The sequence below is a fragment of the Pristis pectinata genome, chromosome 29 (assembly GCF_009764475.1).
Source record: "Pristis pectinata isolate sPriPec2 chromosome 29, sPriPec2.1.pri, whole genome shotgun sequence".
NCBI classification, from domain to species: Eukaryota; Metazoa; Chordata; class Chondrichthyes; order Rhinopristiformes; family Pristidae; genus Pristis; species Pristis pectinata.
The window spans coordinates 2,134,210-2,162,014 of NC_067433.1; the positions used below are offsets into that span (position 1 = coordinate 2,134,210).

General features: G+C 46.2%; 1 protein-coding gene across 1 annotated transcript in view; it reads right to left on the reverse strand.

Annotated features, from left to right (window-relative positions):
• Nucleotides 1-382: 382 nt before the first annotated feature.
• Nucleotides 383-27,805, reverse strand: part of dbnlb (drebrin-like b) — a 35,110-nt gene continuing 7,687 nt past the window's right edge. Inside the window, exons 2-16 of the mRNA XM_052040725.1 lie at nucleotides 18,707-18,762; nucleotides 17,200-17,312; nucleotides 16,597-16,671; nucleotides 14,519-14,677; nucleotides 13,919-13,996; nucleotides 13,056-13,207; nucleotides 12,180-12,234; nucleotides 10,940-11,014; nucleotides 9,799-9,910; nucleotides 7,814-7,906; nucleotides 6,633-6,698; nucleotides 4,194-4,306; nucleotides 3,932-4,045; nucleotides 3,092-3,212; nucleotides 383-1,954 (exon numbers count right to left, since the gene is read on the reverse strand). Coding sequence (XP_051896685.1) covers nucleotides 1,812-1,954; nucleotides 3,092-3,212; nucleotides 3,932-4,045; nucleotides 4,194-4,306; nucleotides 6,633-6,698; nucleotides 7,814-7,906; nucleotides 9,799-9,910; nucleotides 10,940-11,014; nucleotides 12,180-12,234; nucleotides 13,056-13,207; nucleotides 13,919-13,996; nucleotides 14,519-14,677; nucleotides 16,597-16,671; nucleotides 17,200-17,312; nucleotides 18,707-18,762 — 1,525 coding nt within the window. The 3' untranslated portion in view covers nucleotides 383-1,811. The remainder of the gene's footprint in view (nucleotides 1,955-3,091; nucleotides 3,213-3,931; nucleotides 4,046-4,193; nucleotides 4,307-6,632; nucleotides 6,699-7,813; nucleotides 7,907-9,798; nucleotides 9,911-10,939; nucleotides 11,015-12,179; nucleotides 12,235-13,055; nucleotides 13,208-13,918; nucleotides 13,997-14,518; nucleotides 14,678-16,596; nucleotides 16,672-17,199; nucleotides 17,313-18,706; nucleotides 18,763-27,805) is intronic.

Consider the following 27,805-nt stretch of genomic DNA (forward strand, 5'->3'; position numbering starts at 1 on the left):
CCCTTCCCCACCGAGTTCCTCCAGCAGTGCACTGCTCCAGATGCCAGCAGCTGCCGTCTCCTGTGTCTCCACTGAAGCTGAGCTGAGGGATGTCCTTGCCAATATCTATTGCTCGATGAACAAGGCTTCCAAAGGCACTGCTGCAGCCAGTTCATTCATTTTGAAACTTGGCAGATAATCTGTGCGTGGCAGGGTCACCATGTGAAACGACAGGTAATTCATTGGCCACAACTACAACGGGTCAGAACTTGGTAGAAAGGCAGATTTATTTTGGGATTTCTCAGGCACAACCCAACAAGGGTAACAAAGCTGCCCAGTGGCGTGTCTGCTCTGCTCCCCAACTACTGACAACTCCTCTGCACAAATGCACCAGGGAGGCCAATGCCAAAAGAAAGAAATACTTTATTAAAGTGAGCAGCGAGGGAAGCAGACGGGTGGTGTGAACAAGTGTGGAATGGTGCAGGAATCCGATCGGCTTGTACTCAGAGTGGCTCCTGCACTCCCTGGGATGATCTACTCAGGGAAACCATGCTTTAATTTTGGTCACATGATTGGCAGTTTATTCAAAATAAATCACTGAAGAAAAAAAAATCAGGATGGTAACCATTGATGCATCAGTCTAAACCCCAGAGAAAGCCCCCATCTCCCAATCAGAAGCACCTCCCCGATCCAACCCTCAATCCAAAGGCAAATGCAGGAGCAGGTGGGCTGCAAGGAGACAGGCAAGGGGGATGGGGTGCATGGCCATTGACCACCCTCCTTGTTCATTCACTCAGTGCTCTCCCCTTGCTCTCCCTCAACACCCCACCCTAAACACTGGTCACAGCAAACAGCCTTTCATTTCAGGATGGTGGGGGGGGGGGGGGGGGGGGGGGGGGGTGGGCATAGATAGGGCAACGCTGCCTGCAGGGAGTGGTGGGAGAGGAATAAGAGGCAGGGTGAGGTAGGAGACACCCCATATGGCAGACACCAGGATCTGGAGCAACAAACTGCTGGAGGAACTCAGGGTCAGGCAGCATCTGTGGAGGGAGATGGCAGTCAGCGGTTTCAGGTCGAGACCCTTTATCTGGACTGGAAGAGGGGGGAGAGTCAGTATAGAGGGGTGGAGCAAGAGCCGGCAGTCTGGAACAACTATCACTTGCTCCACCGCCTCCCTCTCCATATCAACCCACTCCCCTCCATCTCAGTCCAGGTGAAGGGGCTCGACCTGAAATTTCGACTGTCCATCTCCCTCCACGGATGCTGCCTGACCTGCTGAGTTCCTCCAGCAGTTTGTGTGTTGCTTCAGACCCCCATGGGGTTGGATGAAGGGGCCCTCGTTAGTGATTTGCAGTCTCCAGCACCCTGTCCATCCACCCTGCCAAGGAGGAGCTGGTCTTCCAACTCTTGAAACTACCACCACCCCCCACACAATCATCATTCGTAGGCTAGGGGAGCAGGTAGGAAGTGGACACAGCCTTCAACGCAGCGTCACAAGGCACTAACACGGAGAGCAATCAGGCTCCGATCGCACGCAGAGCTGGAGCTGGGTGGCAGGGGTGGAATGTGTGAAAGACAGGGTGGGAGGAGAGACACAGGTTAGTCGAGGGTGAGGAACAGCTGCAGTTTTGTGCAACGATAATGGCCCCACCCCTCTGGCAGTTAAGAAGGCAGTGCTAAGCCCCTGAAGGACAGCCGCGAACTGACCCCGCCTGGAATAGAATGAGGGAACGAAAGCTGGAGGCACTGTGTAGCTTTGGCTTGTGGTTGGAGTCTGGAGTCTGGTTGACCCCAAGCACAGGGAGCCCAGGCCAGGGTGGGCGCCACACACACTAACAGTTCAGCAGCTCCACGTAGTTGGCTGGAAACATGCCGAAGGTGCCATCCACTGCGTAGCCTCGCCACCAGCCCTCATCAATCTGCTCGATGTTGGTGATGATGTCATCAGGGTCGAAGGAGATCTCTGTATCGTCAGCTGAGTATGCCAGGGAGAGAGGAGGTGAGGGGCAGGGAACGGGGGGTGGTGAGGGTGGAGGTGGGAGAGAGGAGAGAGAGAGAGGGAGAGGGAGAGGGAGAGGGAGAGGAGAGGGAGAGGGCGAGGGAGAGGGAGAGGAGAGGGAGAGGGAGAGGGAGAGGGAGAGGGAGATGGGAGAGGGAGAGGGAGAGGGAGAGGAGAGGAGAGGGAGAGGGAGAGGGAGAGGGCGAGAGAGAGAGAGAAGTTAGCCGAGCCCAGGCCTGTTAAACCAGCATCACCAACAACATATCTGCATTACCAATCCTCCAGGATCATCCTGGAGTAAAACCATAGGAAACATTCAAATAAATTCTTCACTTTCCCTTAAACACTACATGTGGGGGAAAGCTGCTTCATCTGGGAACTGGGAGCAATAATTTGCAAGAGTTGACAGAAGGCCACATCACCGAATCTTGCCGACTGGGTTGGATCTATTTAAATCCTGCTAAAATTGGACGGGGGAATGGAAATGACTAGATAGCACTGGGGTGTTAGAACAGACTCGTGGGGAGAATAGACTCTGCCTATACGAATCCATTCCTTTCTGAGTGTAGGGGAGGTATAACATCACATGGGTAGTTGCAGCCCTGGGGACACCTGGGAAAGCCAGGAGTTGAAATCCTCCAGTGCCTCGCCATCCTCAGGTTTACTGCAGAGGTTTTAAATCCAACACTCCAGGAACTCCTTGCTGCAAAGTGGAAACGGACCATGGGCACTCCAACTTCTGCAGGCTTCACTCCACAAACACAAGCTCACCTCACTGGGCCATTCCACCACCATGATCAGAGCTCCTAATACTGGGCTCTGGGTCTCACCTTAGCCCAGGTAAGGTCACACCCAGGGAAGTCCTGCCCACGTATCAAGGCTTGGACATCTTTCAGAAGCTCTTGGGATGCAAGACCCGACTATGAAACTGGTTCTTCCTGTGCCCATTACACCAACCCAGTTGAGCCAACACCGATCCAGTAAGACCATGCTCAGAGTCCACCAGGGTTATTATTAATCAAAGAAACAGGAAGCACAAGGTTAGCCTGATTCTTTTCACACTGGTGTTCATGACTAATAGCCCTACTGGTGTGAACGTAGCAATGGACCTACCAGCCTGATAGTCGTACAGTGCCCTGGCACACAGTCCCTGCATTTGGGTATCCACAGCTTCATACACATTAAGATCTTCAGTGGCAGCCTGGTCTTCAGTGACAGCCTGGTCTTCAGTGACCTGATGGAGAAGCAGGAAACTTGAAAATGATTATCGAGAAATACTGAATAAAAATGTCCTTCAAGTGTTGATCCAGTTCCCATCTGAATGTTCCCCACCAACCTTTCTGTCAGTATTCCAGATCAGAAAACCACAGTCTCAACAACCTCTGGTGATTCTTTTGCCAATTAGAAATGTCCCCTCTGGCCATTAACTTGCCAGCTACTGGAAACAGGCTCCCTATTAACTCCATTGAAACCTCGTCACAATTCTGAACGCCTCGATCCAGTCCCTCCATGAACAAAGGCCCTGCAGAGAAGAGCTCAGGCTTCCTGCATCTGGGGTCATGTGATAAATTGTCTGCACCTTCTGAAGTGTGGAGGTAAAACTGAACACAATACTCCAGGCCTAACATGCAATTCTCAGCTTGAAAGAATCACTGGACAAAGTGCATCTAATCACTCTGATTAAATCCCCTACAATGTTAAACATTTCCCTTGTAACAAACCTGTCCCAGATGCACAGTAATATCTCAGCCAAGCCAACTGCAGGGCACAGGCTGCAGGGATGTGTTAAGGGAGATTAACCAATGCTGAATATTAAGGGAATCAAGAGATGTGAGATTAGTTCATGAATCCATGAACACTACTTCATTATTCCTTTTTGTTTGCACTATTTCTTTTTGTAATTTATAATAATCGTCTTTGCACTGTACTGCTGCTGCAAAACAACACATTTACATCACGTGTCGTGATGACAGATCTGATTCTGAAGCACTGCCGAGGTTCAGCCATGACCGTCTCCAACGTGGGAATGAGCAGGAGCTGCCAAACAGCCTGCTCGTGATTCTGTACCTATAAAAAGGTAAGACACCCAAAGGATAGCACAGCATAATGTCATAGTTAGACAGCTGTCCGGCAGTCCACTGGGAGAAGGGTGGGTGAAGAGGTGCCAACTTTGGTTAACTTGTGGCAGACACACTTACCGCACTCACAGGCTCTAAGTGTTGCTGCTCTCCTGCTTGTTCCTCTGGCTCCTGGTAGATATCCCGTGCTCTAATGTCTCAGAATGGTGGAACTGCCAGCTGTAACCTTCTTTGCTCTCGCCTTTCTCCGCTGCGGATGGTTTCCAGAACATGAGCAGAGGCAATATTAGGCTGACAGCCAACTGGGGTGGAATACCCAGCCATACACTCAGCAGCCCCATAAGCACCGTGAACCAATAAAAACAGAGAATGCTGGAAATACTCAGCAGGTAAAGCAGTGTCCGTGGAGGGAGAAGCAGTTATAACATTTCAGGTCAATGTACTTTGCAGAGGTCAGGTCCGTTGAAAGATCTGACCTGAAACATTAACCATGTCTCCCTCTCCACAGATGCTGCCTAACCTCCTGAGTATTTTCAGCACTATTGTGTTTTCGGATTTCCAGCTTCCGAGTTTTTTTCCCCATAGCTAGCCATCAGCCTCTCCTCTTCATTCCACCTGTCCAACTCTCCTCCATCGTAGACTCAGAGCGGTGGCACGTGTGCAGCTAACCACCTGCCAGAAGCCAGTGTTCAATCAGCATGGGCACATGGTCCTGCGCATCTGTACCATTGAGTCCAACACACTTGAACTGCAGATTCCCCTCTCTCCTTGTCCCTGGACCCACACTGAACCTCATTCCGTCACTGCAATGACTGACTGCCGGCACCCAAAGGAGCTGGATTGAGTTACGTTTACAGTCAGAGGATGTCACTGGGGGTCCCCAACATATTGATGTAAACACAACGAGGCACGCCAGCAGCTCTACTCTGTTAGGAGTTTGAGGAAATTTGGTATACACCAAAGACTTGCAAATTTCTTGGCTTGGTAATGGCAACTGCTCTGCCCAAGACCGCAAGAAACTGCAGAGAGTTGTGGACACAGCTCAGCACACCACGGAAACCAGCCTCCCCTCCATGTACTCTGCCTATACCTCTTGCTGCCTTGGCGAAGCAGCCAGCATAATCAAAGACCCCACCCACCCGTGTCATTCTCCCTTCTCCATCAGGCAGAGGATACAGGAGCACAAGGCACATACCACCAGGCTCAAGGACAGCTTCTATCCCAATGTGATAACACTTATTGAGCAGTTCCCTTATACGATGAAATGGACTCTTGACCTCACAATCTACCTTGTTATGACCTTGCACCTTATTGTCTACCTGCACTGCACTTCCCTGTAGCTGTGACACTTTCTCTGTATTCTGTCATTGTTTTTACTCTGTACTACCTCAAGCCTGGTAATGAATTGACCTGTACGAACTGCAAGACAAGTTTTTCACCGTACCTCGGTACAAGTGACAATAATAAACCAATTCCATAGACTCAGCCAGCTCCCATCACGGGCACAAACCCTCCCCGCCAGTGAGGTCATCTTCAAGAGGTGGTGCCTCAAGGTGGCGGCATCCATTACTAAGGACCCTCACCACCCAGGACATGCCCTCTTCTCGTTATTGCCATCGGGGAGGAGGTACAGGAGCCTGAAGACCCACACATAACATTTCAGGAAACAGCTTCTCCTCCACTGGATTTCTGAACAGTCCAGGAACACTACCTCATTATTCCTATTTTGCACTATTATTTTTGTAACATAGTAATTTTTATTTCTCTATGTCTTTGCATTGCCGCAGAACAACAAATTTCATGACGTCAGTGATAATAAACCTGATTCTGGTTTGAGGGACTGGATAATACTCAATGTTGCATCTAAAACCTCACAGTTGTAAGCAACATTTCCTCCCAAGGAAAGTGCATTGCACGTGTATTGTGGAGGGTAGTGGCTCTTGTGTGACAGCACTGCCCCTACCTGGTCAAAAGACACCACTGTCAATCAAGGGTTGGCTCCACCCCATCCATCAGTGCACACCTGACCATTGGTTCCTTTAAGCACCTTTGTACTTGGCCTTGGGTCATTGGCCTGTTTGAACTGCCTGGGCTGGACTCCCAGCCCTCCAGCACTATGAAGAGTGCCACATCTCTCGTCTCCGAGGGATGCCTTGTTGGTAAAGCTGTGCACTGTTTAAGAGAAATTAGTTAGTATCCCTGGTAGCATAGGGCCATGCCTGCACTGAGTCAAGGGGTGGCGGGTAGCGTATTGCTTTTCCTTGATTGTTTGTACCCAGTTCAGTGTGTGTGTGTGTGTGTGTGTGTGGTGTGTGTGTGTGTGTGTTGTGTGTGTGTGTGTGTGTGTGTGTGTGTGTGTGTGTGTGTGTGTGTGTGTGTCTTACCCTTGTTGCGATTTTCCCACGCTCGCTATCACCGGCACGCGCGTGTCGCCCCCATTACCTTTTCCCCACGTTTGTCTTTGTAAGTAAATCATTTAAGTCTAAGACCGTGTTCAGGGTCCTTGTCCTTTGAGACCTCAAACTTCACTCACAACAGCACATACAGACATACTTGCATAGACCTAGATGACGTACCGTTCCGATCAGTCTGTGGTTCCTCGGGCTCCGCTTCCACCCTTTCCTGGACATTCGGAGGACTCTCTGGTGAGGATCGCATGTGAAAATATAAGGTTGTCAACAAACACAAAGATGTCTAAGTGTGTGACCGGATGGAACTTGCCATAAAGATCTACGATCAGAGGGGGTGAAAAGCAACCACTCATGCTAATGAAACTCACGAACCAAACACTGCAAATACAGTCATTTTCAGACAGGCTGTGTTTAAACTGCACTGTCACTGCTAGTCGTGGTTATCACCCCAATTATCCAAGTGGAAGGCAAGGTCAGAAAAAGCTGTGACATTACAGTGGACTTTTGACAACCCACTGAGCACCATTTCCTTGTAGCTTGGATAACCTCACCTGGAGCACCGTGCACATTTCTGGTCTCTGTATTCCTTGGCTAGAATCCATACAGCATTACATGTTGTCATGGTTTCCATATACTTCAGTTAGAGCACATTTGTAGCACTGCGCACAGTTCTAGTCTTTTACAAAATGGATTATAAGGCACTGGGAAGATGCTAAAAGATTGCAGAATTCAGAGGTTATACAAAGATTGAACAGGCCGGTATACCCTGATTGACACCTTTAAAAATGCTTTATAGGCTACATGTAACGCTGGCTCCATTTGCAGGGAAGTCCAGAACTACAGAGAAATACAAGGCAGCATAAATCCAATCTGGAATTCAGGAGAAATGTCTCTACGCAGAAACCAGTGAGTCCTACCACAGGGATTAATGAGCACATAGCAAAATGCATTTAAGGCGAAGCTGGCTAAGCAGGAGTGTGATAGGAATGGATAGGGTCAGAGAAAGAGGGCGAGAGAAGGCCAGTGTGCAGTTTAAATTCTGGTGGGTACCTTCAAGGAAATGAATGATACACAGTGAGCAGTCCGGTTCACATGACCCAACCTGTGGGGCTGGTTGACAAGCTGAGATGCGACAAGGTCCAGCATTTCAGCATTAAGTTACCCCATTTGCAGAGATGCAAGTGACAGCCATACACAACCAGCACATCAACTCCAATTACAGACACTTTGGCAAGAGCCGATAGGTTTAGTAACCGAATGTCATTCGTCTCAGCCTTAACCCCACTCCCCTCGTTGACTGTTAGCTACCCCAGCCCCACTCAAAATCCGGAAGAGGAGATGCCAACCTGGGGGTGCTGGCTGGGCTGCTGAGCTGACAGGCGAAGGAGGGGGCTCTAGCTGGCTGCTCCGCGACTGCAGGAAAGGACTCTTCAACTTGCCTGGCAGAAAAAAGCAGATAAAACAAGCACGAAACAGAACAGTAAGCTGCGCTGTCAGAACACTGTACAAGGCAACACTGCAACAGATTTAAAGCCAGGGTCTGCACACTTGAGGCCAGCACTGTGAATGAAAGAATAAGCTGCTCCGTTTTTTGCCCTCTAGTATTAGGCTAACTTCAAAATTACACCCCAAGGTTATCTGCAATATTGAAGGCAAACTAGATGCTGTGGGTCTGAGTTTATTTTAAAAATAACATAAGACAAGCTCAGCATTTGTAGCCATTCCCCAATTGCCCTTGGTAATGGTGGTGAGCCGTCTCAAACCACCGCAGTCTGTCGGGAAGGTGATCCCACGGTGTAGCTGGGCAAGGAGTTCAGGGTTCAGACTGAGCGACAGTGGAGGAACAGCGTGATCGTTCCAGGTGCATAGCTTGGAGACGGCAGGGGTTCCATGCATCAGCTGCCTGTGCATTCATGCAGCCAGGGTCCCATGCATCAGCTGCCCTTGCATTCATGCAGCCAGGGCTAAGGAGGTAACATCTTTGGAATCAGTCTCTCTCCCAGAAGGGCTGGCTACACTTTCAACCCTGCTTTTGCCCAGGGAAATGCGAGCATCAAAGCAAACACAAGGTAGCATAACATGGTAAGACACACCAGTGCAGGCACAGGGGACAAACAAGGAAAGGTTGTGTTGATAACCAGTACACTTGAGGTGAATGAGGCACTCGGGCTTATCAGCAACCAACCAGAAAACAAGCCAAGCTGTAACCACATCCTGCCTGATGTCTCAATTGCACGGTGAAATTAGCAGCATTACAACTGAATAGTTTGATTCTTTTACAAATTATCCAGCCCAGATAAGATTCTATTCTTATGAACTGTGGTCATGAAATGCAACTGTGCACGCCATTTGCTACAACTCTCAGCACATATCCAAGCAGCTCGATGTATTTTGCATTCATGAGTCAGTGCACGACTCACCACCTCAGGATTCGCCGTGCAACAGGACATCCTTGGCAGCTGTGGGTCCGGAGAGCATGAAGCATGGCATAAGCCAGCGGTTACAATATCCTACATACCCTGATGTCTGACTAGAGAAGTTTCCAGGCCTGTGTGCAACATCTTAAGCTGTTTGTAATGCAAGATGTATTAGGATTTAAGAGACAAGTTCAAAATGAGAAGGAGTTTAGATGGGGAGAATCTGTTGCTACTGGTGGAAAGGCTGGCAAACATGGATTTTGGAGAAATTTACAAATAGGAAAAATTCGAGAAGTGGAGAAGGTTGGGGTGAGTGACTGCCAACTTCTCACCCTCTGTGGTAGCCCCAGTGCTACCTGTAGGCAACAGAATTCAGTAACTACAGTAGGTAACATCAAAGACCTATTGAGAAAGGTGTTGGGGATTGTACACAAGAATTAGCCTCAGGGATCTACTTGGCTATCCCATCCCCAACCTTCACACCAAAAAGATGAGCTTCCACCGGCTTTAAAGACGGATTCAACCAAGGTGGTCAAGCTGTTCAGTGGTTAGATCTAACAACTCCAATGTTACAATCAAACTACAAGAACAGTGAATTGGATGGACCTGCTCATTTGTGACTGCAAACTGCGAGAGCAAAAGGTGCTGGACTATTCTAACTGTGGGGCTCAGCACTGAGCATTCACCATAAATGTTGCTGGTTTCACTAATTTTACGCAGCAGGTTGGCATGTTTTTCTGGGTAGTGAGAGATCAGGAGGGCACTGCATTACATTCAGTAACCAGTCGGACCACACCGTGCACAGTTCACAACATTCCCTGAGAAGCAACCTCTGCCAACGAAGTGAGTTGAGGAGGATCCTGGCCGTGGAATAGCAGGAAGAAAACGAGGGTGTCACTTTCCCTCTGCATTACCTGGCTGTGTGCTCACATTGAATGAAGACGGATCTGCCAGCTTGCCACGCTCCCGCTCCTTGAACAGCTCCTTCGGATTCACCGATCTCTGGGAAATAATGGAAGCCGCCTCCTGCGGAGAGATCAGTAGTAAATGGTGAAAGGCGAGAATCACAAGCATTAGTGAGCAGCTCTTTGTGTGCACGTGGAATCCAGAACAGCGGGTATGACTCAGCCCACCTCTTCACCTTGACTAATACCCCTGCCCATTTAAACCAAAATACTGGCCACATTTAATCTATTTTCTCTAAAGTACCTTCCATGGGGCTCTGCCAAACTTGCAGTCAGTCGGTCTTATGAGCCTACAGGTTATGGGATCAAATCCTACACTGGAATTCTCTTTCCCCCAGGGATGGTGGAGGCCAGATCATTAGATATATTTAAGATTGAGAGAGAGAAATATTTGAAAGATCGAGGAATTGAGTGCTCTGGGGATCTGGCACAGAAGAGGAGTCGAGGCCAGCGTAGATCAGCCATGGTCATAGTGGCAGGCACGAGGGGCCGAGTGGCTGACTCCTGCTCCTGTTTGTGTTCTTGGTGCGTATCCTTGCGGGTTGAGCATATTCAGTGCGGCATTCTACGATCAACCTGTCTCAGTGGACAGTGTTGAAATGGACATGAAATCACGGTGCTCTCTGTTCTTTCAAGTGGATATAAAAGATGTGGAAGCACTACGAGTGCGGGAGAGTTACCCCAGTGTCCGTGCTCCCTCTCAGCCAATACCATGAGAAACTGTGGGATCGTCACTCACACTGCTGACTGGGAGCACTTGCTATGCACAGCAGCTGGCGTAATTCCCACACCTGTGACTCCCCTTCAAAAGCATTGAACAGTCTTAAATACTCCTACTAACAAACATTTATCAAACCCCTTGGCATTTTCTATCCACTTTCAGCAGTGTGTGGTGGAAGGGAACTCCAGGTGCCCTGTGGGTGAAGAGTTTCACAGCATCTCCCCATACAACCAAGCTCAAGTCCCCACCCATCAGCTTTACCCCAATGCAAAAGAAAGTGCCTCCTTGTCATCCAATTCCCTGCACATTAACCACCCCACATCCTCTTTCCATGTACAGACCACGCAGAAACGGGTTAAGTCAGCATACCGTTGCCTTTTCGACAGACTGGCTTCTCTTGAACCCCTTGCGCATCTCTGCTTGGTATTCCTGCTCCTGTTCATTCTGCAAAGCAACCAAGACACCACCATTAGAGGCAGCACAGTGCCTGAGACACAGTGCTGTCAAGGCAATGATGGCCAAGACCGACCACATAAAATGCCAGGCAACATGGAGAATTAATATAACTCTTGAAACCTGCAGTGTTACTGAGGTTTCAAGCCATAGAGCCACACAACATGGAAACAAGCCCTTTAGCCCATTGGGTCTACGCTGACCACAAAGCACCAACCCACACCAATTCTACATTCATCTTGTTTTCTAACTTCCCATTAACTCGCTCCAGATTCTCCCAAACACTCGGGGAAATTTACAGCAGCCAATTAACCCACCATAATGAATGTCTTAGAAATGTCAGAGGAAACCGGAGCACCTGGGGGAAACTAATACAGTCTTAGGGAAACACACAGAAAGAACCAGAGGTCAGGATCAAACGCAGGATACTGGAGCCACGAGGCAGCAGCTCTACCAGCTGTGCCACTGAGCTGCCCTTGGAGAATTGGTTGAAAGAAAGTCTGCTTTGCTCAAGTGTGAGTGGGCAGTTTGAGCAGATCTCGGAGAGCCGTGACCTTACAAAACTCAAGCTCAGGGAGCACAAACCATCTAAACCACACAACTTTCTCGAAATAGTCAACAGTGCATAGGAGTGTCAACTTAGATTACAGGCTCAATTTGCAGTGATGCTTGAAACTACGATGAGGTAATCTAACAGGTCCCAGCATAACTGCATCAAGCCAACTCCACATAAGCCATGGGAATGTTTGATGGACAGTGTAGAGAGAGATCAACTCTCTGTTCTAACCCATGCAGTACCTGTCCCAAGAGTGTTTAATCAGAAGGGTAGAAGGGATTTTTACTCTATCTCAACTGTGCTGTCCCTGGCCTGAAAGCATTTAGTGGGAGAGAGATACTCACTCTGTTCTTCTAACCCATGCAGCATCTTACCTTGGGATATTTTATAGGATAATGTTAACAAAGTATTAGAAATCTGAATGCAAAACAAAGAAAATATGTTCTTTCTTAGCAATATGTTACAAAATTAAAAGATGCACCTTTCCACGGACCAACATTTTCAGGTCAGTCTGGCATTCAGTGCTCACTACCTTCACAGAGGCATGGGAACATTTACAGTTACACAGAAGAGTTCTCACAAGTGAATGGCCACACTCACCCAGCGCTGCTTCTCATGCTCCCTGCTTTCAGACTCTTGTCTCTTCTGGAACTGCCTGTATCAGAGGGATAAATAATCAGTGAATTCAAAGACAACTAGCTGGTCAGAGGTTTTAAAAAGCAGTTTGTTGATTGAGGAACATTATAGATATGTTTTATAATCCATATTAAACACACCAGCACCCAGTCAATTCAAACAGTCATATTCAGACTGGTGAAACTTATCAGTCATTGTTAACATTATGGCAGGTAACCCACCTGCAGCAGGTAGAACCATGGGCAAGCATGAATTGTTTGTAATATTTGCAACCCATTGGGGCTGATCTTCTAATGACCTGCAAGACACTGAGCTCACAGGCACAACCACTCGGAGCACCATGTTTCTTCTAGTAAGCTGCCGAGTGCACTCTTCTGGGAACATCAGAAAACCTATAATCTATCCTTAGCTCAAAAGGGAAAGGTCAGGTCGATTTCCAGTGCTAGCTCAGGTACGTCAGGCAGCCATGTCCCTACCAGTCCCATTGCATTGAGAGCTGGTAAGAATGAAACAGATTACCAAAGCAGTTTGATCATTAGAAAATGCTTACAGATATACTACTATGGGCCATTACAGACATCAATAAATCCAGCAGAGAATTCAGGAACCACCTGAACCACAGAATAGTGACAATGTGGAACCCACTCCCATTGAGAGTGGTTGAGTTGAAAGAGGAGTGAAAGGAAACTCAAGCGGAGAATCATCATCCAGGAGTTATGGCCACTATGACCGTTTCTAAGCAATTACACAAAAGAATGTCTAGCACAATACATTTCCTACAGCTCTTGCTCAAACTCAGCAAGATTCACAGAAAGGAAGAACACAGGATGACAGACTTACTTCTGTTGGTCAATCTGACTGGACTTCTCTCTAAACTGCTTCTCCCTCAGCTCGGATTCTCTCCGCTCCCTCTCCTTCCGCTCCTTTTCCAAGCCTTCTTGTTCCAGTGCTTTCCTCTTTTTATCTTCTTCCCTTCGCTTCTCTTCATCTCTCTGACGGGAAAGGGACTCTGTTATTTTGGGATTGTGACATAGCAAATTTGAAATACATCCCAAGGCTCAATTAAACTTCCAAGGGACAAACACTGATGCCAGGAAGCAGTAGTCTGTAGGTTACAGCATGTGGGGAGAGACTGTGGGGCACTAATCTATACAGCCACCCACAAGGAGAGAGTCCAGACTGCTCCATGAGGCAGAGAGTTGGGATGTTCTGGCCACATAACACACCGTGCTTGGGAAGACAACACAGATTACACAGCACCACTGTCTAAGATCATCAGTAACAGTGATTGGTATTTTTGTAAAATAATGGGGTGTGGGCTGCCATTAGTTGCCCATCGCTCTGCTGAGCTGGTGGACCTTCTTGGATCAGCATGGCTGTGATTTCATACCGACTGACTCACCTGTGCATTGTGGGTCTGGACTCAAATAGGCCTAGATCAGCAAGGACTTTCCCTGAAACATCAGGAGTCAGCTTGGGGATCCTATAACTAACTGACTGCTTTGTGGGCAGTTTTACCTCCATTAGCTTTTAGAATGGAATCCAGATTGTCTGACTGGTGTGGTGGAACTTGATCTCACAATCCAAGGATTGAGCCGTTTACACTGATGGACAGCCGAGGTAAACTAGAGTCGATGATTGTAAGTCACATGACCAGCTTATCTGTTCTTTAAAAACAATCCCCTGCCAAAATAAAGCCTCACCTCCGTCTGCGCCCAGAAGCTCTCCTTGTCAACACTTCGGATTTCTGACATTGCATTTGTCTTCTTATAAACAGACCCCTGAATGAAGAGAGAAGATAGTTAGTGCAGGTCTGCATCTTGAACCCAGCAAGATATGTAGCACCAGCTCTGGGTTAGGGAGGGATAAAATTTGACCAGGATATTCAGCTACCAAAACAACGCAAGCCACTAATGCTCAGTGGTCAAGCTGTGTACAGCAGACACCCAAAAAACACAGAACACTGTGGTTGGAAGACTGCTGCTCACAACTTCACCTGGAAGTGAGTTAAATGTCTGATATGTTTCCACTTTCTAATGCCCACTTGCACTGTATAATGTTCACTAGCCATGAAGATAGGCAGGTCATCATCTGCTGACCCTGCAGCTTCTCCACCCATTGATAGGCCTGCCGAGTGCCTCCTACAGAATGGGACAGGCTTCTCTACCCCTGCTCAGAACCAAAATACTCAGGAATGAAAATCCCCTCCTCTTCATTTCCCATCATTACACTGACAGTCCCTAAGCATCTCTGATCATCATTCAGACGTCCCACTGTGTTATTTATTTTGGACATTAACTCACCACAGGTCCTTGTGGGTTTGTATCTTGGAAGCGGGAGCTCTCCTTGTGGAAGCTATAATTGGCACCAGAGGCCTTGGCGACCTTCTCGATGATTACGTCTGGCTCCACATCCTGTTCATCACGGGCATTGATAGTAACATGACGGGCATCAAGCGGGAGCTGTGGAAGCATAATGGCACCAGAGGCCTTGGCGACCTTCTCGATGATTACGTCTGACATCCTGTTCTCACGGGCATTGATGTAACATGAGCCCCCTGGACAGAGGACACATTCACAAAGCTTGGTTAAAGAGGGTGGTTTTAAGGAGCATCTTAAAGAAAGGGCGATGGTAGCTAACATCGTTCCCTTATTCAAAAAGGGCAGGTGGGATAAACCAGGAAACTACAGGCTGGAGAGCCTTACATCAATAGTAGGGAAATTATTGGAAAAAATTCTAAGGGACAGGATTTATGTTCACTTGGATTGATTAGGAGTCAGCATGGTTTTATGCAGAGGAAATCCTATTGTCTCACAAATCTGATAGAGTTTTTTTGTTGAGGAGGTAACTAAGAAAATTGATGAAGGCAGGGCGGTAAACATGGTTTACATGGACTTTATCAAGGCCTTTTACAAGGTCCTGCACAGTAGGCTGGTCCAGAAGGTTAGGGCACATGGATCTAAGGTGTGTTGGCAAACTGGATCCAAATTGGTTGGTGATAGGAGGCAGAGGGTAGTGGTGGAGGGTATTTTTCCAGACTAGAAGTCTGTAAGCAGTGGTGTACTGCAGGGATCGGTGCTGGGGCCATTGTTCTTTGTCACAAATGACTTTGATGAGAATTCAGGCAGACTGATTAGTAAGTTTACCGACGACATAAAAATTGGTGGAGTATTAGACAGCAAAGAAAGTTGTGAAAGGATAGAAGGACAGAGATCAGTTGGAAAGTTGGGTGGAGTGCTGGCAGATAGAATTTAATCCAGATAAGTGTAAGGTAGTTCATTCTGGGATGTCAAATACTAACAGGACATATGCAGTAAATGCCAGGGACCTCAGGAGTGTTGATGTACAGAGGGACCTTGGGGTACAAGTTCATGGCTCCCTGAAAATGGCGACACAGATGGATAGGGTAGTGAAAAAGGCATTTGGCATGCTTGCCTTCATAGGCCAAGGCATGGAGTACAAGAGTTGGGATGTCATGTTGCAGCTGTACAGAACATTGGTCAGGCCACACTTGGAGTATTGTTGCCACACTACAGGAAGATTGTGGTAGCATCAGAAAGAGTGCAGAAAAGATTCACAGGATGTTGCCATAAATGGAGGGTTATACATACAAGATTGGATAGGCTGGCTTTATCTCACTGAAATATAGGAGGCTTCAGAGGTTTACACAATTATGAGGGTCATAGATAGGATATACAGCCTTTTTCCAAGGACGGTAGAGTCTAAAACTAGAGGGGATAGGTTTAAGATGAAAAGGGAGAGACTTAAAGGAGATCTGAGGGCCCAGTTTTTCCACACAGAGGGTGGTGGTTATCTGGAAGGAACTGCCAGAGGAAGTGGTAGAGGTGGATAGAATTACAGTTAAAAGGCATTTGGACAGGTACTTGGATAGGAAAGGAGCAGAGGGATACAGATCCAGTGCAGGCAAATGGGATTAGCACAGACAGGCACCATGGTCTGCATGGAGGAGTTGGACTGAAGGGACCTTTTCCATGCTGTACAATCTAGGATTCTATTAATATAACCCCAGAAGCCAGAATGAAGTACAGATAGCTTAGAGGATCGTTGGATAGGAACAGGTTATAGAGACAGAATGGGGTTTGGATGTGGAGGGGTCTGAACACAAGGTTGAAAACTTCAAAAATCAAAGCAGTGTTGGATCAGAACTCAAAGCAGCTCAGCAAGCAAAGGGGTGATGGTTAAGTGGGATTTGGTGCATAATAGGATATGGGCAGCAGAACCCTTAAAATGGCTCAAGAATACAGTGGATGGTAGGTGTATGGAGGATTGGATTAGTCTGGAGGTAACAAGGATATGGCTGATGGTTTCAGCAGCAGGTGGGGTGGGAAAGGGCAATGTGAAGAATTTGAGCAAAGCTTACCTTTAGAAAGTTGGCTACCGTGCTGACATGATTGGCACACAGCCCTTTCCTGGCATCCTTCACTCCTTCACCTGTCTAAAGAAAAAAGGCAAGGTAAATAGACATGTACCCACCTGAGATAAATAATCATGGTCATTCTTGTCTCTGTACAAATTATTGCAGCTTTACATGGCAGATTCCCTGAGTACGCACAGTTTTAAAAAGCATGGCTTCTGTAGAAACCACAGGACCTGCTGGATTTAAGTACTTTAAAGGGGATTAAAATTTTACCATGATGAAATGCTCAAATCCCAGGGAAGACAGATTGGGTGTAGATTAGAAGCAAGAACGGATTCATCTTTCCTTGGCTGTACACTAGTAGGATTGCTAAAACTGGTTTCAGGCAGAAGAGGGAAAGAACACTATGGGGACACTATGCAACGCCAGGACAGCTCCACTGATAAAACTGCACGGCTGTGCTCCCTGCCCCAGCTCACAATGAAAGATGATGCTATGTTAAGCTTTTACAGAGGGGTGAGAGCACACAGTGTCTTCGGAAGATAGGAGCAGGATCAAGTACAGTACTCCAATGATGTGGAGTGCAGTCAATGAACAGTAACTTACCCAGTTAATCAGGACACACTTGGGCAACCCTGAATTGGGGTCTTTCACCCGGCAGAAAGCGTACATCACCTTCCCACTGTTTAGCTCTTCCACAAGTTCCTCAAGGCCCCCATCTGAAAAAGCAAATAATAGCATAGATCATCAGAAGAAACACAACAGGAAAAGGCCGACAGCCACGGAACTGCGGGTGGAATGGGAGTATGATCATTGGTCAGTGGAGTAGATCCTTCCAAGGGTCACTCAGTTCAGGACCAACTAGGAAGCTCAGCCTGCCAGGAGTGTGATTCAGCCTGAGCAAGTGGCCAAAGATGGAATCAGCAGCATGGGAGCAAGGGTTGTGGTGAGAACCAAAGAAAGTGGCTTCATCCCACCCAACGTTTCGCAGGAGGAAATTGCAAACTTCTGATATGTTCTATCGGCCAGCAACATGGGCACTGGGGGGAGACAGGGAGGTGGTGGGTTGGTGCAGCAGAGAACCAGAGAGGGAGAAAATAGATAAAATATTTTCAACACAATGAGCTCTGATTACCTTGGATATAACGTTCAATAACGATGTTCAACAGGGAACTGGATGAAATTGTTATAAGAGTGCAGAATTGCAAGGTACAGAGCAATCTATGTGCCCTCGTACATGATTCACAAAAGACTAGCATGCACTTGCAGCAAGTAATTAGGAAAGCTAACAATCTTAATGTTTATTGTAAGAGAGATTGAATACAAAAGTGGGGAAGTTATGTTTCAGTTCTGTAGAGAATGGGTGAGTCTCTGGAAAGAGAACTGTGTATATTATTATTTGAAGGAAGCAGAGGTGGTTTTCTGGACTGGAATGGATGTACCGTCTTATGAGGAAACATTGGGCAGGTTAGGCTTGCATTTGCTGGAGTTGGCAACAATGAGAACCCAAATAATCTCCTAAATTACAGATGTGGCAAAGACTACGAGATACCTCCTGGTTTAAAAAAAATGGGAAAGATAGGAGAGGATATCAGAGAGTTCGGGATTCTGGGCTGGGATGAAGTTAATGAATAGACAACGTGCAGTCAGCTTGGGGCATTAAGAATGAGCACCAAAGGCAAGTTTGGAGGAAGTGGATCCAAGAGGCATATTAGGTGCCGAATACATGAGATTTGTGCAGATATGTGTAGCTTCAACTGTCCCTGAGCAAGGCTCTGGGTTTGAGGTGGCATTGGAGAAGATGCCATTGCTTTAAACAGCAAGCTAGCACACAAGTCTGGCCTAAACTTAGGACTCAACTTCAATTCCCTCAGCCTCCAGTTGCAATTTGTTGCACGATTTTATTGAAGGACAAATAAATAGAGCCACTTCCTATCTCTGGACTGATAGTTCATTGTATCAATACCATCAGGGAGAGCAATTCACCTCAACAAGAGGAGCAAAGGTACAGCAACTGAATCAAATTTGTACCAGGTCAATGCAATCAGAATCACCTACTAATAAAATGTCATGTAACCGATAACAAACAACAGTGAGTTTGAGTGATCCTCACCTCCAGTTCCAGCCACTCGCAGATCATTGCTGTTCCCCTCATAAGTAAAAAGAGCCCTGCAACAGAAATCAAGATGTTTAGGCTTCCTCTGGGTGCTGGAATACAGTAACACCCACAGTACTATTTTCTTGTAGACAGTTTTGATAAAAGGCATTCACACAGGTGATTGGGGGTCAATGTAAAGATCTCTATCTCATATAAAAAATATATATATATATTCATTCAGTGTATCAGCACAGGCTTTGACCATCTAAGGGAAAGGAGTAAAGACAAAGTTCTCAACCTAGCACTGACCTCGTGGTCTAACATAGCTGTGATCGTTGCCTACCTGTATACTTTGGAAATATTGACCAACTAAAATGCTCCAAATCTATGGGCAAGGTAGGTAAACCAACATCAGCATCCTTTCCCAACCAACATCACACTCAGCCAGCTCCAAATGGTGTTTTTTTTCATTATTCCTGTATTATTCCTATGACAATACACTGGACTCGACTCAGCATTCCAGCGTCCAAAACAAAACTCCCAAAGCAAGCACTCCACTCCGAGCTCAGTCATGACAAGAGACTAGCAGGACAGGAGAAGAGACTTCTTGTCAGAACAGACAGAAGTCTAGAGGAACAGAAGTGCACCACCTTGCACAGTGTCAAGCAGATCCTGCCTACCTATGGCAGATTCTGCAGGTTCACATTGATATCACCCAAAACTGAAGTGGAAGTAAATCACCCTTCAACCCCAAGAGATTGCCAAAAACGTTGTATCAAGATCATTAAGGGAAGGACAGGGAGTTAATTCATGTGCTCACTATCAAGCAGCACAGGAATCCTGAGTGTGACATCTGCCCTTATTAGTGGAGGAAGGAAGGAATAAAGCAAACACAACACACCCTTCCCCCACCACCACAAAGGCCAAATCTGGGAATGAGTCCAGACGTTGGTGGCAATTCACATCCCTTTCAACCACAAGCCAGTCTTGTACACAGCACGTTAGCCAACATTCCTCAGCTGAATACTGGAGTCTCTGCATTCCCTTCTAATTTGCTGATTGCATCAATCCCACTGAGATTTAACAGATTCCACACTCACTGCCCAAGGTGAGAAGACCACTCCTCTTCATAACTCTGAACGATCAGCTCCTGCTTCTCGTATGGGGACTAACTGCACAGGACAAGACAGATTGAAGTAATGGAATAAGTCATAGAGCAATACAGCATGGATACAGGCCCTTCAGCCCAACCAGTCCATGCTGACCACAGTGCCCATCCAGCTAGTCCCATCTTCCCACATTCGGCCCACATCCCTTCAAGCCCTGCTGCTCCAAGTGCTTCTTAAATGATACTATTGTACCTTCCTGAACCACTTCCATTGGCAGCTCGTTCCATATACTCACCTCCCTCTGCATGAGAGAGTTGCCCCTCAGGTCCCTTTTAAATCTTTCCCCTCTCACCCTAAACCTATGCCCCCTAGTTCTGGACTCCCCTACCCTGGGGAAAGACCATTACCATCCACCCGATCTATACCTCTCATAATTTTACATTTTTCCTATAAGGTCGCCCCTCATTCCCCCATGTTCTAAGTATTCCTTGGTCAACCTTTCCCTGTAACTCAGGCCCTCTAGTCCTGGAAATATCCTGCAGTCTTTCCAATTTAACCATGTCTTTCCTATAACAGGTTGACCAAAACTGTACGCAGTACTCCAAGTGAGGCCTCACCAATGCCTTATACAACTGCAATGTAATGTCCCAACTTTATACTCACTGCCCTGACTGAAGGTCAGCATTCCAAACACCTTTTTCACAACCGTCTACCTGTGACCACCGCTTTCAACGACCTATGCACTGGTACTCCTCGGTCCTTCTGTTCCATTACACTCCCTAGTGCCCTACCATTCATAGCACAAGTCCTAAGCTGGTTGACTTTCCAAATGCATCACCTCACACTTATCTGTATTGAATCCATTGCCACTTCCCCAGCTGATCAAGATCCCTGTAATCTATGAAACCTTCTTCACTATCAACAATACCTCCTAATTTTATGTCACCTGCAAACTTACTGATCAAGCCTTGTGCATTCACATCCAAATCATTTATATAACTATCGAATAACAAGAGTCCCAACACCGACCCCTGTGGCACACCATTAGTCATTGGTCTCCATTCCAAGAAACAAACCTTCAATTCATCACCCTCTGCTTCCTACTTCCAAGCCAATTTTGAATCCAACCTAACCTTCTCGACCAGCCTACCATGTTGGACCTTGTCAAAGACCTTGCTAAAGTCCAAATAGACAACATCCACTGCCCTACCATCATCCACCTTTTTGGTTAAGTCTTCAAAGAACTTCTAAAGAGTCGTTAAAGCGCGACTTTCCACCCACAAAGCCATGCTGACTTCTCCTAGTCAGACTGTCTATATAAATGCTGGTAGATCCTGCTTCTCAGAATTTCCCTTCAGTAACTTCCCCACTACGGACATCAGGCTGACCAGCCTATAGTTTCCTGGCTTGTCCTTGCTACCCTTCTTGAACAACAGAACAATATTCCAGTCTTCGGGAACTTCACCAGTGGCTAATGAGCCACTGCAAAGGATACAGAAACTTGAGCCACTTGGGTGTGGAAGGTAAATAGCAAGGGCCCAAAGCATTATCATTGCAACATAAAGCTAGTACTGTGAATTGGAAGGGGTGTGTGCATTTGTGGGGGGGTGGTAAAAAAAGAGCAAATGTAAGAAAATAGTTTCCCCTTTTCACCCTCTCATGCTTTTGCTGCCGCCTCAAGAGGTCACTCGGGTTAGTTAGAATTGCTTGCAATTTTACCAAGCTGCTTGTAAGCTTTAAGACGGACGTCAGACTACAGACCTCCAAGGTCAGTGAAAGACACAAGACTTCCAAAACGCATTTCAGAATCCAGAAGCACTGTGGTTCAAAACTACTTCCTTTTAATGCAGTTTGGGATCTCCCGTGGCCACATAAACACAAGCTCCTTCTTTAGATGCCTAGTCATTGAAGTGACCTGCAGGACAAAGCTGCTTTTGGATCATTTACCAGTCAACTAATTAAATACTCTAAACTAAGGAACTGTAGCTAATTACATTATATAAAAAGGGATTGGTTCTGCGGCCCTATAGACAAATGCAGTTAAATGGCTGTTGAGCAGGTGTCAACAAGCCCAGCTTTCGTCAGCCAACACCTGACTGATAAGTGAAAAATAACCTGTGGTCACACAGACTAGCTCTGTCTACAGCTATGTAGCTGAGATACCTAGCTGACTTCAAGCTTGTGGAGAATAACGTCAGGAATGCAAGCAATTCAGCATCGTGGGGCAGGCCCGTCACTCAGGATAGCCATCCAAATTCAAGCCTGTTACAGGAAGAGGAAATACATCCCCTTAAGCTATTCACCTGGTAATAGGAGGCCACTAAAGCCCCTTTTAGCCAGGCACACAGGAATAAGGCATTCAACCCCTCTAAACCACACCATAAACATTAGCCTCAGATGATTTTCACATTAACTTAATCTGCTCATGCGTTTCTATAAGCCATAATACTCTGATCTAACAAAAAATTACTTCAACGTCAAGTTTAAAATTTCCAATTAATCCCCACAGTTTTCAACCTGCTTGGGGAGGATTTTCTGGGTTTTCACTATGTTTTGTATGAATAAGTACTTCATGATCCTAACTTCATGTCTCTTTGTTCTAGACTCAACCATCAGAAAGATTAGTTTCCCTCTATCTAGCCTTTCAAATCCCTTTATCATTTTAAACATCACACTTAGAGTACTGGGTCACTTAAGCACCAGTAGTGAGGGAGGACCCAACAGTGCAAGCTACTGGATGGCAGTCAGTACACTGGCCACCCCAAAACTCCCAAGGCACTGTAGTGTAGCGGTTAGCGTAACGCTATTACAGCGCCAGTGACCCAGGTTCAATTCCGGCCGCTGTCTGTAAGGAGTTTGTACGTTCTCCCTGTGTCTGTGTGGGTTTCCTCCGGGTGCTCCAGTTTCCTCCCACATTCCAAAGACGTACAGGGTAGGAAGTTGTGGGCATGCTATGTTGGCACCGGAAGCGTGGCGACACTTGCGGGCTGCCTCCAGAACACTACGCAAAAGATGCATTTCACTGTGTTTTGATGTACGTGACTAATAAAGAAATCTTATCTTAAAACTCAATTATACCGGAGAAAGGATGTGAAAACCCAAGAATAGAATGACCCTATGAAAGTGCGTACATGGATAAACAGGGGCTGTTCTCTTTACGCAGAAATTAAGGGTTGCCTTGAAAGAAGTGCTCAAAATTTCAAGGATCTAGACAGAGTAAATAACTTTTTCCATTGGCAAAAGAGCCAAGGTTCCAGAACCAGAAGGGGCAAACACAAGGAAGAGTTTTCACGCAGCCAGCTGACATAATTCGGCATTAACTGCCTGATTTGAAATAAATATGTTACCTTTAAAGAGAAGTGGGCAGATACTTGAGGAATTAAGTACAGCATACAAATTAGGAGTAGGCTATTCAGCTCATCAAACTTGCTACACCAGTAAGATTATGGCTAATCTGATTTCTAACCTCAACTCTACATTCCAGTTTACTCACAATAACCTTTCAAATATTTGTTTATCAAATATATATCTCAAAAATATTCAAAGACTGCCTTCTTCCTCTGAGGAAAGCAGTTCCAAAAACTCTAAAACTTCTGAACAAAGAAAAAAGTGCTCATCTGCCTTAGATGGCAAACCCCTTATTTTTAAATATGGTCCCCTAGTTCAAGATCCTCCAAAATGAAGGAATATCTTTCTCAAATCCACCGTCCAGGACCATCAAGATCTTATGTGTGTTAACCAAGTCACCTCTCACTCTTCTTAACTCTAGTGGGTCCAAGCCTAGCCTTTTCAATCTTTTCTCATAAAACACCAACCCATTTAGGTATTCGTCTGACAAACCTTCTCGGAACTGTTTCCAATAGATTAAAATTCTTCCTTAAATAAAGATGCAGATATTGTAGACAGTACTCCTGATCTGATCTCACCTCACCAATGCATTGTATTAATGATGTAGGGGAAAAGCTGGGAAATAGGATTGACTGCATTGGTCTTGCAGAGTGTCAGCACAGGTTTTAAGGGCCTAATGGCCTCCATGTTATGGATAAATGCTCCACAGAAATGAAAACATATCTATTTCACGCATAAATAAAAGTGAAGGAAAATAGATATACGAAACGTACAATTGCACAAATCCACAGAGTGCTGCAAAACACCAGAGTAGCTGAGGAGGTGTAGGGAAAGGGATAGGATTACAAATAAAGCCAAGTTTCATTACAGTGCAACCTTGTAACACAAAATACTGCCATGCAGATGACAGACAGAACTAGTAATTCAACATTTAAGCAGTGGAATTCTACTACTTCTTAGGCAGTACGTTGGGCTCGAGGATAACTTGTTTCCACTCCATGTTTGTGGGTTCTGAGGTGTCCACTAAGGCCAATAAGGAAACCCCAAGTGCTGTCACAGGTGGGCGTACTTGTCAGGCAGGTGGATTGGTAGCTTGAGAGGGAATCAGTTCTTTCACCGTTTATGCTGCACTTCTGCATATTCCTGATGAAGGGCCTCAAGGACCTCAGGGCCATCCTGAACGCACCTGGCTGAGAGGTGCTGGAACAACCTCTCACTCAACGTCAATAAAACTAAAGAGCTGATTGTTGACTTCAGGAAGGGGAAGGAGAGGGAACATGGGTCAGTCTGCATTGTGGGATGGGGGGGGGGGGGGGGCGGAGGAAGAAAATAAGTCAGCGGAGAGAGTCAACAGCTTTAAATTCCTGGGTGTTAACATAATCGGATGACCTGTCCTAGGCCCAGCACATAGATGCAGTCACTAGGAAAGCACGCCAGTGTCTTTGCTTTCTTAGGAAGTTTAGGAGGTTCAGCTTGTCACTGAACACTAACAAACTTCTACAGATGTACTGTTGAAAGTATCCTGACCGATTACATCATGGTCTGGTACAGCAATTAAAAAGCACAGGAACAGAAGAGACTGCAGAGAGTAGTGGACTCTGCCCAATACATCACAGGTGCATCCCTCCCCATCGGTTAGTATCTACAGGAGGCGCTGCCTCAAGTAGGCAACATCTATCAAAGATCCCCACCATCCAGACCATGCCACCTTCTCGCAGCTCCCATTGGGCAGGAGGTACAGAAGCCTGAAGTCCCACACCATCAGGTTCAGGAACAGCTACTTCCCTTCAACCATTTGGTTCTTGAACCAACCGGCACAATCCTAATCACTAGAGTTTAGCAACACTACGACCACTGTGATCATGTTGCACTAAAATGGACTTTTTTTTCTAATTGTGTTTTTTCTCATAAAATTGTGCTTTATTTACGTTTAACTTTGTTTTTCTTGTGAATGCTGCTTATATGATGCTATGTGCCTGTGATGCTGCTGCACGTTAGTTTTCCTTTGCACCTGTACGTGCACATGGCAATAAACTCGACTTTGATTCTCTTCCCACAAGTCCAGCTGATTTCAGGCAAATGTACCCATCACGTTGGAGCAGGCTGAGTTAGTACGTAAGAAATAGGAGCAGCAGGCAGCCATCTGGCCCATCAAGCCTGCTTCGCCATTCAATAAGATCATGGCTGATCTGGTCATGAACTCAGCTCCACCTACCTGCCTTTCCTCCTTAACCCTTAATTCCCCTACTATGTAATACTATTCTATCTAACCATGTCTTAAGTATATTTAATGAGGTAGCCTCTACTGCTTCCCTGGGCAGAGAATTCCACAGACTCACTACTCTCTGGGAAAAGCAGTTTCTCCTCATCTCCATCCTAAATCTATTCCCCCGTACCTTGAGGCTATGTCCCCTCGTTCTAGTCTCACCTACCAGTGGAAACAACCTTCTTGCCTCTATCTTATCTATCCCTTTCATAATTTTATATGTTTCTATAAAATCCCCTCTCATTCTTATGAATTCCAGCAAGTATAGTCCCAGGTGACTCAATCTCTCCTCATAGACTAACCCTTCATCTCTGGAATCAACCCAGTGAACCTCCTCCGTACCGCCTCCAAAGCCAGTATATCTTTTCTCACGCAAGGAGACCAGAACTGCACACAGTACTCCAGGAGCAGCCTCACCAGTACCCTGTACGGTTACAGTATAACCTCCCTGCTCTTAAATTCAATCCCTCTAGCAATGAAGGCCAACATTCCATCTGCCTTCTTGATAAGTAAAAGCCCCAAGGACATTGTCTAGGGAGAGGATACCGAAATTGGTTCACTTAAGCTGCCAGAGGATTTGGAGGACTTTGGAGAGAGAGCACTGATGGTACTCCAGCACATTCAGATGCCTGCTGTAGATAGTCTACATCTCAGAAGTGTACAAGAGAGCAGGAATCACAGCTGCCAGGTTGATGTCTTCTACCAAGATTGAGGTCTTGATCATTATTTTGAAGACAAAAATCTCTGCTAGTGCTCTGGTGATAGCAAATTTCATCATTGGTATCTCACTGAGAGGTGCTTCCCGAATTGTGACCCACTATTTTTCAGAGTCTCCTTGAGTATCTTTACTGTCAAGGTAGCAATGGTGGCAATGATGTCTCGCAGATGTCAAAAACAGGACTCAAAATCTCATGTATTGATGATGCCTTGGATGTCAGTGTCACCTTGATGATTGAGGCTGGAGTGACTTTAGTTCCAGGAGTGGAGGGGACATGGTGGGAATTTAAAACAACAAGCAATATACAGATACTAGAGACATAAGAGAGTGCAGAGGCAGCAACACACAAAGCTGGAGGAACTCAGTGGTCAGTCAGTCAGCAACTAGAGAGGGAAGTAGACATATGATGTTTTGGATCAAGACCCACGTTGAATTGATGAGCAGCATTAGATAGACAGCCCGGCCTAGTCAAGCAAGCAAACTTGCAGAAACAAACAGATTTAGTCTACCCATGTTGCAGTTTAAAACTAAGCAAACATACACTTTGTCATTGTGTGAGCAAGTTCGAGAAGTTAGAGAAAACAGAAGGAAAGAACATGCCTTAAATTGTAGGGAAAAAGCAGCATGGAAGAGAGGAAATGAACATGAAGTGGAAAGTATATAAAGAGGAAAGCTGAATATTTGTTTGTAATGACTAATTTTATAAAACACAGTTGATTGCCTTTGAAAGAAATGCCCTATAGGCATGAAACTCTGGAATGCATTCAGAAAACATGGAGAGGATTATGCACAGTGAGCAAAGCTCAGGTATTTGCCTGCTGCAGCCCCATTCTTTGGAAGCCCAGTGAAACTGCCTGCTCAGCTTCCCCAGCAGCGCTGAACATTCAGCAGGCAGGAGTGTTTCAGGACTGGGGTGACTCCAGTCCTACTTCTGGTGGTCCTGGTGCCCTGTGTCAAGGAGACCTCGCATCGAATGAGCTGTACTGTCCTGATATTTTCTATCTGGACCTTTGCATTCAACACAAAATCCTGCACTGGTTTTAAACAGATTATGTAAATGATCCCTCCACTACTTGAAAATCATTTTACAGAAAACTGCCTTCTCACGTCATTCCTTCAGAGCATCAGCTTTGGCTCAGTGCACCAAAGCACTCAGCTCCAAAGAGAAGCCTGAAACCATAACAAGCTAACGCTTTGATGTAACAGAAAGGTGCTGTTATTCAGATGACATGCTAACAGAGGCACCATCTGTCTTCTTGGATGAACTGAAAATATTCCATAACAGTAAGGAAGAAAGGATTTCTTCTACTATCAGAGATTATGTTTAAACTTTAACCAAAATCAGAAAGGAAAAACAATGGATTAACCAGCCACTTATCTCAGTGTATCTTTGCAGTGCTCTTGAGCTGTGAAGCACTTCAACACATTGGGTGCATGTTCCTCTCATTTGAGGTGGACTTTACTTGCACATCTCGTTTATCATCAGTGCAGGAACTTCATTGTGTAGGCTGGACGAGAGCAAACAATGATAAAGCTCCTTAACAACACGTGGCCAGTAGTGACAGCCAGCAGGTATTGGCTGGAATTGAAAGTGCTCTGTATCTCGAAGGGACTTAAATCCAAGCTGGGAGAGTATCTAAGGATTCAGTGATACCATTGAGCTCCAGGAAACA